The sequence below is a fragment of the Lithobates pipiens genome, unplaced genomic scaffold, assembly GCF_037356315.1.
Source record: "Lithobates pipiens isolate NorthernLeopardFrog02 unplaced genomic scaffold, aLitPip1_a1.2 Scaffold_18, whole genome shotgun sequence".
In the NCBI taxonomy this organism is placed as follows: Eukaryota; Metazoa; Chordata; class Amphibia; order Anura; family Ranidae; genus Lithobates; species Lithobates pipiens.
The window spans coordinates 478,405,730-478,418,461 of NW_027507758.1; the positions used below are offsets into that span (position 1 = coordinate 478,405,730).

At 41.4% G+C, this 12,732-nt stretch overlaps 1 protein-coding gene across 7 annotated transcripts in view; it reads left to right on the forward strand.

The window, feature by feature from the left end:
- The window catches only part of YEATS2 (YEATS domain containing 2), a 141,686-nt gene that overhangs the window by 56,072 nt on the left and 72,882 nt on the right, over window positions 1-12,732 (forward strand). For all 7 annotated transcript variants that reach the window (XM_077488372.1, XM_077488376.1, XM_077488375.1 and 4 more), the window contains 3 exons: window positions 4,430-4,585; window positions 9,461-9,710; window positions 12,131-12,292. In XM_077488372.1, the coding sequence (XP_077344498.1) occupies window positions 4,430-4,585; window positions 9,461-9,710; window positions 12,131-12,292 (568 nt within the window). The remainder of the gene's footprint in view (window positions 1-4,429; window positions 4,586-9,460; window positions 9,711-12,130; window positions 12,293-12,732) is intronic.

The window sequence follows — 12,732 nt, forward strand, 5'->3', positions numbered from 1 at the left end:
CTGCTCAGCTTTCACACCAGTACACCCACTGTGTAATGGAGCATTCTACTACATGCATTGATGCCCATGCAAAATGCATCTTTTTACTGTATTTTTGCAGATGCTGCTTTACTAGAACTGGAGAATGCTGCTTTGTAAAGTAACCAATCGGCTTCCAGCTTTTTTGTCAAAGCTTAAAGTGATTGTAAAGTTTGGTGTGTTTTTATTTTTTTATTTTAGTTAGGTAAATATAACAAACATGTTATACTTACATGCCCTGTGTAATGGTTTTGCACAGAACAGCCTGTATCCTCCTCTTCTCAGGTCCCTTGCCGACACTCCTAATCCCTCCCTCTTGTTGAGTGCCCCCACAGCAAGCAGCTTGCTTTGGGGCACCTGAGACAGGTCACAGCTCCCTGTGTCCATTCAGGCATGGAGTCGTGGCCTGGCTCCCTCCCCTTTCTCTCCTGATTGACTGACTTTGATTGACAGCAGCAGGAGCCAATGGCGCTGCTCTGCTGTCTCAGGAGGGGAGTCCGGGGCAGCCGAGACAATCATACAACATCGCTGTATCTAGATGGGGCTCAGGTAAGTATTAGGGGGGCAACTACACACAGAAGTCTTTTTATCTTGATGCATAGAATGTATTGGGATATTAAAAAAAAAAAAAAACTTTTACCTTTACATTCACTTTAAAGTGGAACTTCACCCAAAAGGGGGAATTCTACTTATTTGCATCACCCCCAGCTGCTACATTTGGCACTTTTAAAGGGGAGTGGGTACCTGGCTCTAACAGGTATCGACTACCACTTCCGGTCAGATGTGCCACAGCGATCTGAGGCATAGGTTCGACTACCCCTTCCCCCGCAGTCTTCTGGGACACCTCATAGGTCCCAGAAGATTACAGGACCATTCCAAAGCATGCCCAGTAGGAAACAGTCTGTGAAGCCGCAAGGCTTCTCTGCCCATTTTCCTTACTTGAGATACCGGCGTCTACACTCTAAAACGATTGAAGAATCCCTTCGGGGAGGACATTGCTGGATCCCCTGGATAGGTAAGGCCCCTTTCTTACCGTCGTTTTCGTGGGGTGGTTTTAACCCCCGCTAGTGGCCGAAAAAGGGTTAAAACTGCCCGGAAAGCGCCACTGCACTTGTTTCACTGTCCTACCAGCGCACCGCTCCAGTGTGAAAGCCCTCCGGCTTTCACACTGGAGTGAAAGGGGGCCGTTTTTTTCCAGGTGCTACACAGGCACTATTTTTAGCTCTGTAGCGCCTGAAAACAGCCTTAGGTGTCCTTATATTAAAAGTCAGCAGCTACAGTATGTTGAGGGGTGCCTGGAGCTCCTCTTTAATTGAACAAGCTGAAGTTAGAAGTTGATTGGCTTCCATGCAGAGCTGCACTAGATTTTGCACTTTTCAGATTTAGTAAATCAACCTCACCGTATGCACCTGACCTTAATTTACCTATTAAATTGACGGTAAAATTCGGTTTTGGGTACAAAGCATTTAATTGTTCTGAACAATTTTTTTTAAAGCAACTGTAAAAAAAAATCTAAACAAAACAAATGGCAATGAAAATAGTTAGAAAAATATAAATAAACAAAAATAAATAAGGGAAAGAAGTTGGTTACAGCTGATTAGTGTAAACTAAAAGTAAGCAAGTGGCTAAATAGGACATGTATTTTTTATTTATTTTTTTAATTGTCAGGTTGCTTTAAAACGGAACTAAATCCAAGAACCACAAACTTAAAAAACTATTTAATACATTTTTGATATTCAAAACAAACTTCCCCATCCATCCATGTCTCCAAGCTTTATTTTGCTGAGAAATCACTTTGAAAACGCCCCCTAGCATTTCTAGCCATGGCCATTTTGAGTAATGCCCTGTACACACTGTCAGACTTTCGGATTGTGTTGTCGGAAATTTCCGATTGTGTGTGGGCTCCATCGGACTTTTTCCATCGGAATTTCCGACACACAAAGTTTGAGATCTGGATCTAAAGTTTTCCGACAACAAAATCCAATCGTTTAAATTCCGATCGTGTGTAGACCATGCCGACGCACAAAGTGCCACCATGCTCAGAATAAATTACGAGACAAAAGTTATTGGCTACTGGCCTCTTTAAAGTCCCGTCGTGTTCTATGTCACCTCATTCTTAACAATCGGATTAAGACCACGTGTATGCAAGACAAGTTTGGGCAAAATTCCATCGGAAACAATCAGACGGATTTTGACGTCGGAATGTCCAACCGTGTGTATAGGGCAATAGAGTAAAAGATTTATGTAGCATTTACTTCTTGGGCTCAATCCGCCCTTACTGTAAGCATGCAGGCAGGAAGTGGCAGGAGGCAGAGGCATGTAACTGAGAAAGGCCCTCCTCCCAGATGAGAGAAAATAAAAAGAACATTTAGTCCCACTTTAACTGGTATCGTATGCAGGTCAAGCTCATTCTTTTGAACTGTAGATTAATGAAACCATATTGTTCCTTTTGTATATCTCCTATCTCTCTCTTTTTTTTTTTTTTCCAGAAAACAAAGTTTATTTTTCCATAATACAAAATGCATGCCATTCCGTATAAAAGAGAAAAAGAGCATAACAGTGCATGTCAGAAAATAAGCTAGACCTCGTATACAATGATATTCTGTCAACCAATATGGTACATACAAAAATATGTAAGCCAGGACATCAAAACTGACATGTACATAATAACATGGTATAACTGAGACGCTTAACGTTCCGATCTAACCAAACCCTCAGAGCCCTGAGGGTTAACAATAGACAAGCATGATGTACCAAGTCAGCAAAACTCCTAAGAGATCACGTTCTTTATAGAACCTTGTCTGTCTCTTTTCCGAGTCGCCAGAAGAGTTTCACACCTGAAAGAGCCTGCCTCTAATTAACTGGTGTGGTGCCAGTCCCGGAACATCCAGCCAGGATTGCCACGTGGAGTAAAATTTTATGTGAAACATTTCTATGTTGGTATGCCAACTTTTCCCGTATCACTAATTTATTTACCTGTTCCACACATTGCTGTCTGGTAGGCACCCTGGAAACGATCCAATATGGTGCAATTAGTTTACATGCTATATACAGGAATCCTAGAACTGCAGTGTGAGCTTGTGGAGTTAAGGACTCCTCTCCCAGTGCACCCAACAGGCATCCAACGGGTAAGTGGGATATTAAACATAAATACTTGAGAGATCACGTCAAGGACCTCCATCCAGTAACGGCGAAGTTTGGAAGATCTCCAAAGCATATGGATGAGGTCACCATGATCTCTCTTGCATTTTGGGCATGGGGGTATTCCGATTCCCCCAATTATGAAGTTGTGTAGGCGTTCTATAGACCCTGTGTCGCAAGTACAAGTGGGATCATTTCTGAGAGGCTGATACCGACACTAATGGGGTGGAGGCCAGACAGATCAGTTTAGGCTGGGTATGTCGTGATTGTGTCTGAAGGGTGTGTCTCAGCTGTAAATACTAAAAGAAGTGACTGCGAGGAATGTCAAACTCTGCTAACCTTCCGGCGGCTCTGTTTTGCTGTTGATGCTACAGAGATTCTATCCTTCAGACCTCTCGCCTTACGCTTGGATTGGTACACATGCGTAGAATCTTGTGGCTGAAAAATTGGTCAGCCAAATCGCCATGTAAGAAACTCCTGGCGGGATTTCCCTTTCGTGGTGCAAAACTGTTTGGAGAGGACTTGAACAATTATATCCAAAGGATCTCTAGTGGGAAAGCACCCTTTTACTGGTCAAGAGAAGGAGTAAAAGGAGTAAACGTCCCTTCTTTAAACAGGGGCACTTTCTCCAGTGCCAGGAGCATCAGCCTCCAGGCAGTCACGACGACCTCCTCCGTCAAGCTCTAAGGTTAAAACTCAGAGTCAACCCCAGGGACAAAAGAAGTCCTGGGGGAGAAGGTCTTCAAGACAAAACGCTAAGACCTCCTTATGAAGGGGCTCACTCGAGGTGGGGGGGGGGACTACTAAAGTTCTCAGGGCTCCGGCAGGAGGATTGTTGAGACAAATGGGTGGTCTCCACAATAACTCTAGGTTCCATTCTCGTTTCCTCAGATCAAATGTACCCAGAGAAAAAAAAAAAGTTTTTTTTTTATATATATTTTTCGGGGATATTTATTATAACAAAAAGTAAAAAATGTTTTTTTTTTCTAAATTGTCGCTCTATTTTTGTTTATAGCGCAAAAAATAAAAACGCAGGGGTGATCAAATACCATCAAAACAAAGCTTTATTTGTGGGAAAAAAAGGACGTCGATTTTGTTTGGGAGCCAGGTCGCACGACCGCGCAAGTGTCAGTTAAAGCGACGCTGTGCCGGATCGCAAAAAGTGGTCTGGTCTTAAGCCAGCAAAATGGTCCAGTCTGAAAGTGGTTAATGTGGCATAATCTGCTGGAACAAAAAAAATATTTTGATGTATTTTTTTTTTTTTTATCAGGTGATCATAAAACAAGAGCCTGTTGAAACTTCTCAGCAGCAGCAAGAAACTCCTTCAACATCGCAACCATCAGTCCAACAAATAGTAACTGTGAAAGGTAACCAGATGATTGCTGTGTCACCCCAAAAGAATCTTGGCAATCCTGAGGGGGCTAAGGTAATTAAAGGAGTTGTGATAACATATGCAGAACTGTAGCTGTTGGCTGTAGGGCAATTCGGTCCTAGGTGTGCAGCTATTAAACTGGCTTTAGATGAACTTCAAATTACTTTGCAGCAATGATGAGACTCGGGAGATACAGCATCTTTAGCACTCTGGGAAATTAACCATGTTTTATAAAATGCAAGCTGTTGAAATATTATGTCTATTTAGCAGAAGTTCTAAGTAGGGATGCACCGATACCACTTTTTTGACACGGAGTACAAGTACCGATACTTGACATCATGTACTCGCCGATACCAATTACCGATACCTGGTTTTGGTCATGTGACCATTTAAAAAAAAAAAATAATGAAAAATGTTTTTTTTTCACAAGTTTCATAAGAAGTTGAACTAGAAGCTAGCACCTTTTTTTTTTTTTTTTTTTTTTTTTTTTTTCCAATTTAAAAAATGTTTACAAAATGTTAGTTTTGAGGTACTGTTAAGTTTCTCCTCCTCAGGCCTAACATTTTTTAACTGTATTGCACTTGGGTTGGTTGATGAGATGAAGTGAACTTGTGAGGTTTGTTTTATACGTGGCGTCATCCACAATGATGATATTTCATGTGTGACATTTGAGCTTTTCATTTTCAAGGCATAATGCCTGTACAATGCAGCTAAAAGAATCTTCTGCTCCAGGAGTTTGAGCATTTTTCCTGCCTGTTAACACCTCCCCTCCATGTCAGCCCATTGCACACTAGTTTCAGGAGTTTAGATGCAGGAAAGTTTGCAGGCAGAAAAAAATCCAAAGATTTCCATTTCCAATTTCTTTTTTCTTTTTTTTTTTTTTTGTTTCTGCCTGCTGCCACTAAACTTCTGAATGCGCATAGTATTCCTTGGCCAATGGCCATGAATGAACACATAGGCTAACATGGAGGGGAAGAGGTAACGGAGAAAAAAAAGCTCAAAAGAGCTAAACACCTGGACAAGCAGCTGCTTTGAGCTGTGCAGGAGGCCTTACTGCAGCCTACATGCCAACCTAACACGCATCCTTGCCATCCTGGAATGTTCTGTCTGTGAACTGTGTTTCTCTTAGGCCCCTTTCACACTGGGGTGGTTTTCAGGCGCTACAGCTCTAAAAATAGTGCCTGTGTAGCACCTGAAAAAACGGCCCCTTTCACTCCAGTGTGAAAGCCTGAGGTCTTTCACACTGGAGCGGTGCACTAGCAGGACAGTAAAAAAAGTCCTGCTAGCCGCATCTTTGGAGCGGTGAAGGAGCGGTGTATTCACCGCTCCTAAACCGTTCCTACCCATTAAAATCAATGGGACAGCGCGGCTATACCGCTGGCAAAGTGCCGCTGCAGCGGTGCTTTGCGGGTGGTTTTAACCCTTTTTCGGCCGCTAGCGGGGGTTAAAACCACCCCGCTAGCGCCCGCAGACCTCCGCTAAAACGACGCTATAAATATCGGCACTTTACCGCCGACGGCCGCACCGCCCCAGTGTGAAAGGGGCCTTACACGTGTGTCAGAAGTTGAACTGGAAACAAACACATGTTGTGTTTTTTTATTTTTTTGTTTTTTTTTATTTTTAGAATGTCTGATGTTGAGCTGACTGAGGTACTGTACTGTTCTTGCTTTTCCTCATGCCTAAACATTGGGTACTTGCAATGTACAGGACATGTCATTGATGACATTATTTCTTATATAACATGTTCTGTGCAATTTGCGCTTTAACAGCTTTGTGACCAGCAAATAAACATGTTTTCTTTCATAATGTCTTGACTGCGTTTCAATTCCTCATATTATGGCAAAAATGTGTAATTTTTCACAGACCAAAATTAGGTTCATTCAAGGGTGGCAAGGCCAAGGAGCCAAGGACTTAGTAGCAGTAAGGCCACATGCACAATAAAGCTCGAAGTAGCTGCTCCTACAGGCGTTTGAGCTCCCTGTTTTTGAGCCTTTCGTAAGCCTAATATGGAGCGGCATAGAGTTAACACTACAGGCAATGTGTCACCCATGCATTGCACATTGAATCACCTATAGTGTGCAATGTGCACACCATATGTGATTCACTTTTTCACTTAAGGAAAAAGTTTGTGGCATGCAGTTAAACAGGCACATTTTTTTTTTTTTAAAGGCCAACATAGAGGAGAGTTAACAGGAAGAGGAAACGCTAAAAAAACGCTCAAATGCCAGGTGGAGTAGTTGCTTTGAGCTGCAGCGTGCAACTGTGCATGATGCCTTACATTTGGACAGTAACAGGCGGTAGATTACTTTTCCAATTCAAACGCAAGTGGCATGTTTTTTTTAAGAAACAGAATAATCTCTGCATGTTCAGTTAGAAGTCGGTTTCTGGTGTCAGTCAGAATGTGTGATGCTGCACTGAACAATCTCTCACTTTCCACACTACTGCAAGGAGCTGAAAGATATTTTTGTGCCATTTGGGCTAGAGTGGGAAATTCGTTTGACTGCCCAATACTCAAGAGGTTTGTCCGAACGAGGCACAGGGACCTCTCCAAGATATGCAATTTCTTGGAATACACTGGTACACAGTCACGCTGGTACCTGGCTGTTGCTCAGTGCGAGGCCTTTTGGTATCTGGTTTCTCGAGCACCTCAGGTGTAGCTGCCTGTGCCTGTAGTACCTGTACAGAAGATATTTGTTGCATTTCCAGCTCAAACATTTTTGGCCTGCCTGCAAGCATCGGCATTTGAGAAGAACCGATCTTTATACCTAGAAGAAGAAAAATACAAGACATTAGACAACGTCATGAAAGCAAAGCAGCAACTGTGGAAGCTTGCTGTGGGGGCACTGCTAGAAGGAAAGGTGACGGCAGGGGACATGGAACAAAACAGTTGTCTGTCCTGCTCTGTGCAAAACCATTACACAGAGGCAGAGCAGGTAAGTGTGTTTGTCATTATCAATTTTGTTTTGTGTTTTTTACGAAGGTGAGATTTCCAGTGTTATTACTTGCATTACAATTTATTATTTTTTTTTTAATGCATGCAAGTGATAACACTGTAAACTATCACCTTCATCCAAAAAACAAAATCATATCATCAATTTTCAAATAAAAACAATGCAAAATAGCAGCCAGCAATAAATAATTGATTACCTTGGATCGAGTAAGGTAGTGATGCAGTAAAGTGGATTTTGCCAGTTTACCGTTTCTGCAAAGCACCAAACAATGTGTTCATCATCAGTTTAACATCGTGGTCCTCATCCACGTCTTTTTAGATAATCACTGTAGCACAGTGACTGCAGGAATTACATCCGAGGCAAAAGAATCTGAACAACTCACATGCAGAGTCAACTCTTCAAAGGAAGCCAAGATGTTGATCATCTTCTCCATGAGATTCCACTGATTTGCATTGATCATTGCAGGCAGCTCATGTTCTGACACATAGAGCAAAAATGGGCCATTGGAGTATATCGGAGACTGCAGCATGTAAAAAGTGCTGTTCCAGTGAGTCTGAAGATCTTGTTGAAGTCTTTTAAGCCAAGTTGGATCTGAATATCTTGCAGCCGAGAATATGCCAGGTTTGAATGTTTAACCACCTCGATACCAGGCACTTGAACACCTTCCTGCCCAGACCAATTTTGAACTTTCAGCGCTGTCGCACTTTGAATGACAATTGCGCGGTCGTGCTATAATGAAGAATAATGAAGTTGCTGTAACCAGTGCTTGTTGTTTGTTCCTGCTGCATCCAGCATCTTGATATGGCCAAGTAAAGCAGCGTGGAGTGGATGATGAAATCCATCTGTCGGGTACAATGGTCGGTATCTCCACAATACAAAAAGCAGAGGATGGTCTCAGAAAGGCACATGCAGAAAAATGTTAGGCAAGAGACAATGATGATTTATGTAACAGCACCAGTCATTTGCCACCATGATTGACATCTTAGGCAACAGAGACAATGTGGGACACTAAGTTATGTAACGCACACAAACACAGGCCGGCCGCCATGCTGGACAGTGGACATTATGTTGGGTAAGAGAGAGAGACAATGTGGGACAAACTAAGTGTAACACAGGCCGGCCGCCATGTTAGGCAAGAGAGAGAGAGAGACACCATGTGGGACAAAACTAACTTAAGTATAACACAGGCCGGCCGCCATGTTAGGCAAGTGATGTAAGCTAGTAGAACTGTACAGCAATCACTGGCCGCGGGACACATAAGAAAGCAAGCAGCAATTTAGAAATAGAGAAGAGCACTCACTGGCCGCCATGCGGGGACATGGTGTAAGGAGGACGCTCGCCATGTGGGGCAGCCATGTAGCAGGCACAGCAACAGCAGCAAAACGCATGTCATGAGGGAAACAGCACTCACCGCCATGTGGAGAGGCCGCAAACTTATCAGCTTCCCGAGCTCTGCCCAAGCTGACGTCACTTCCGGTATTGGTTTCTGGTATCGGTGCATTTTCACGAGTACCGATACCCCCGAAAATGTCAAGTATCGGCACCGGTATCGGTGCATCCCTAGTTATAAGCTATTCAAGTTGAATTCTGGGAACTAGACAAAATGCACCCTTGCATTTGGGGCCGTGGTCACACTCCAACCTCTTTTACATGCAATGTGGGGTAATAGCCCTGCAAAGTAAGTGACGACATTAGTGGACCGCCCACAGCTGAGAGTGCCAGAACCATATGGGTTAAAGTTAATACTGCCTGTTCACCGCCTCAGCTTTGAGTAGTCATAAGCAGGTAGTGTCCTGTAGTGCATAAAAATGCTAACAGCAAAATTGCTCAGGTACATATTTTAAGGCATAATATTTTGTTTGTATGTAAACTATATCTTTTTTTTTATTATTATTATTTCTTTTTTTTAAGTTACCTAAAAGTCCTTAATGACGCAGTAGAGATTTTCTGTCTGATTTTAATCTTTTTTTTGCTTTAGGTTGTTGGAATTCCTGTTGGATCTGCTGTACCAGCATCAATTAAACCATCTGTGACTATAAGTGGTGGGCAGATCCTTGTTGCCAAATCCAGCTCTACAGCTGCCAAGGCAGTGGGAGCCAAACAGATGGTAGCTCAAGGTGTGGCCAAAGCTGTTGTCAGCAGTGGAAGTGCCAGTGTTTTAACACAATCCTCACAAAACTTGACAAAAGCACAAGTTGCATCTGCAAAAACCGGAACCCAGGGGTCAGGTATTGTCAAAATATTCTGCTTATCAATGCTGATTCGTGTTAATAATTTTAACTTTCAATAACTCCAAAGAGTTTTTTATTTTTTTTAAATCCTCCTAGAGCCCTTTCATCGTTTTCTTTACAATTTACTGTTTCACTAAGCGCAGAGAGTATAGCTATCTCTGTATTTCTGGTGCACCGATTGCCTAGCTCCTGGTGTCCTACACAGCAGCCATGGTGTCTTTTGCTGCCGCACCTCAGGCCCCTCTGCTCATTGCCCAGTCCCCAAATGCTTTGCATTATGTGAACCCATTCACGAAATCCAAAGCTTTCTGTTAACCAGGGCTAGAGGAAGGGTGACTGCTGTGCATGAGAGCCGTACCTTTCTCCTCTTGGAATGCAATACTATTCAAGCTCAGTAAACTAGTACATTGTAAACAAAAGAGGGAGATTCAGGAAGTGGCATACACCTTCTTGTACTCTTTATATTCCAGCAGATTTTTCCCTGCACTTCTTTAAATAAAAAAAAAACAAAAAACAAAAAATAAACAAAAAAAAAATGCAATGACTTGGTGTTGGGTGGAGGTTAATTAGGGGATCTTCTCCTTACTGCTGACAATGTGTAAGGTTGCGAAAATGATGTTATCTACAGTATATGGATTTGCAACAAATGACAGGTAATGAGATGTTGGTATACAAACTTCACTCCTTTGGAATGTCACAACAGAGCTAAAAATATAGAAATTGATGCAAACTTCAAGTTCCCTATGCTCTATCAAACTAAAATGAATGAACTCTTTCTGGTTCATTTATTTTTCTTAAAATCGCTTAAAAAAAGTTTCATAAAAATTTCTATAACATATAATTCATACTATCTCTTTTGTAATGCAAGGTACAACATATCTTTCTTTTCAAAAACAAAATATGTGTGTTTGCTAAAGCTTAGATTTGATATGAGTAATCTTGGAAATCTATTTCAAGTACCCACACCAGTGAATGATTGCAGCTGGTGAAAAGGGCTGTAATTCAAAAAGCACAAACTGACAACCGTACAAGTCGGATACTTCACTAGGCTGTCTGGGGAAACTGTGATAGCTAGTGTGTGCTGTTGTCAGCTTGTGTTTTTGTGAATGAAAGCCCTTGTTTGACTTTTTTGTGAACGAGTGCCCCATTCTTTCTGTTTCCCTTGAATAATGCCTGGTCTGCACTCTGTAGGAAAGATAAGGAGACACAGTGCCGCAGTATGGAGAAGGGGCAGGGCTCAGTAACTATAACTAATTCTCCCCTTCTCAAGTGAATGCCCATATTTTTAGGCTTGGGGAGGGGGGTAGAGCTAAAGCCTACAATGGCAGAAATTAAAAGGTGTATTATACTGTATTATAAATGTAATATATTGTATATATTCATTATCCACTGTTTGAATTTTAATGGGAACCTTTTTTCACCTTGTGATGGTTCTTTAAGGATATTTATAGCACCCTTTTGATGCATTTCCTATATCTTGTCTCCTATAGCAGGCCATTTTTTAAATTTCTTCCTGTTTTTAACCTTAATCCATGTTCCTCTATTCCATTTTCCTGAAGTGATCAAAGAGGACCCATGTCTTCTGTCTTATAAAGAAATCTCCTAGGTGTGATAATTCCCTATTAAAGAGCCCTTTCTCAGACTATGTAGGCTTTTACAGTCTTAAGGCCCGCACACACAGTCAGAAAATCTGAAGTTAAATTTCGTCCAATGAACAATCTGCCGATTTTATGCTCGTTAGTATGCTGCTTTTGACAGCTGATTACGAATTTTCAGCAGACAAAAACTGGATGTGTAAGCTCCAAAGTGTTTTTATCTGATATGACCACAACGTCCAAATTTCTTTTCATTAGTACGGTTTTCTGCCCAAAAAAATCTGAAGAGCAAGACTACGCATGCTCAGAAATGAAAGAACACATACAAAACAATTCAACACCTTACGTTACTTCTGACGTTGAATTCTGTCGTCTGAAAATTTTCTGCTGGTTATTACCCTCTTTGCCTTCAATTTGAGACTAGCATCCAACAAAAAACTCTGACCGTGTGTACAAGGCTTAACACTCCAGTCCAGAATGTTAAACCGGCTCGCTTAATATTTTTTTACCCCACTTCAGCATCCAATTAATAATCGGGTTAGTGGTGTCGGCCATCCTTTTCCAACTTTGTCCGTGACTCCCCATTAAAGGCAGTATCTTCCACTGTGTTTTCACACTAAAAAATTTAACCAATTGCAATCAATTTCTGCATCTAAACATCTAAAAACTAAAGCCAGGCAAGGGTCTGAAAATCCAGAGGAATTGAAAGAGATAAAGTTGTCCTGGTAGTGACTGCTTTTTTTTTCATGTTGCATTCTTACAGTTCCTAATGTTTATTGTTTTTTTGGAAGTGATATAACTTATTGTATTTCATTTTTACAGTAATGGCAACTCTACAACTACCATCCACAAACCTAGGTAACTTAGCAAATCTACCTCCTGGCACCAAATTATACCTCACCACCAACAGCAAGAGCACTTCTGGTAAAGGAAAGCTGTTGCTTATACCTCAAGGCGCAATCCTGAGAGCTGCTAATACTGCAAGTAAGTGTACATACAGGGCCTATACTTCTAGAATTTTACACATCATGTTTATTTATAATGTATATGAAAAAATGTTGTATTAGCAAAGGACATACATGTTTGTATTATTGATCAGAGAATACACTTGTGATATGGTTTAGCACCTAAACCATGCATTTATAATATTTTGGCTAATTCTACTTTATTGACATTTTATGTTGGCTCGCACACAGAATTTACCAGGTTCCGAAACATTTGTGAAATGTTTTTTTAAAGCTTGCTTTAGAGACAGTCACCAATATTGCATTTGAGCGTTTTGTAACGTAGGCTATATGAACAAGCATGCTTTTTTCTGTGACATTCGGTAAAGTGTTACTAAAACCCACAACAGTAAAATCAGTCTGTATATAGAGTAAAGCATGCTTGTTACTGTGGAACCTAAAGGATTAATCCTCTGCATT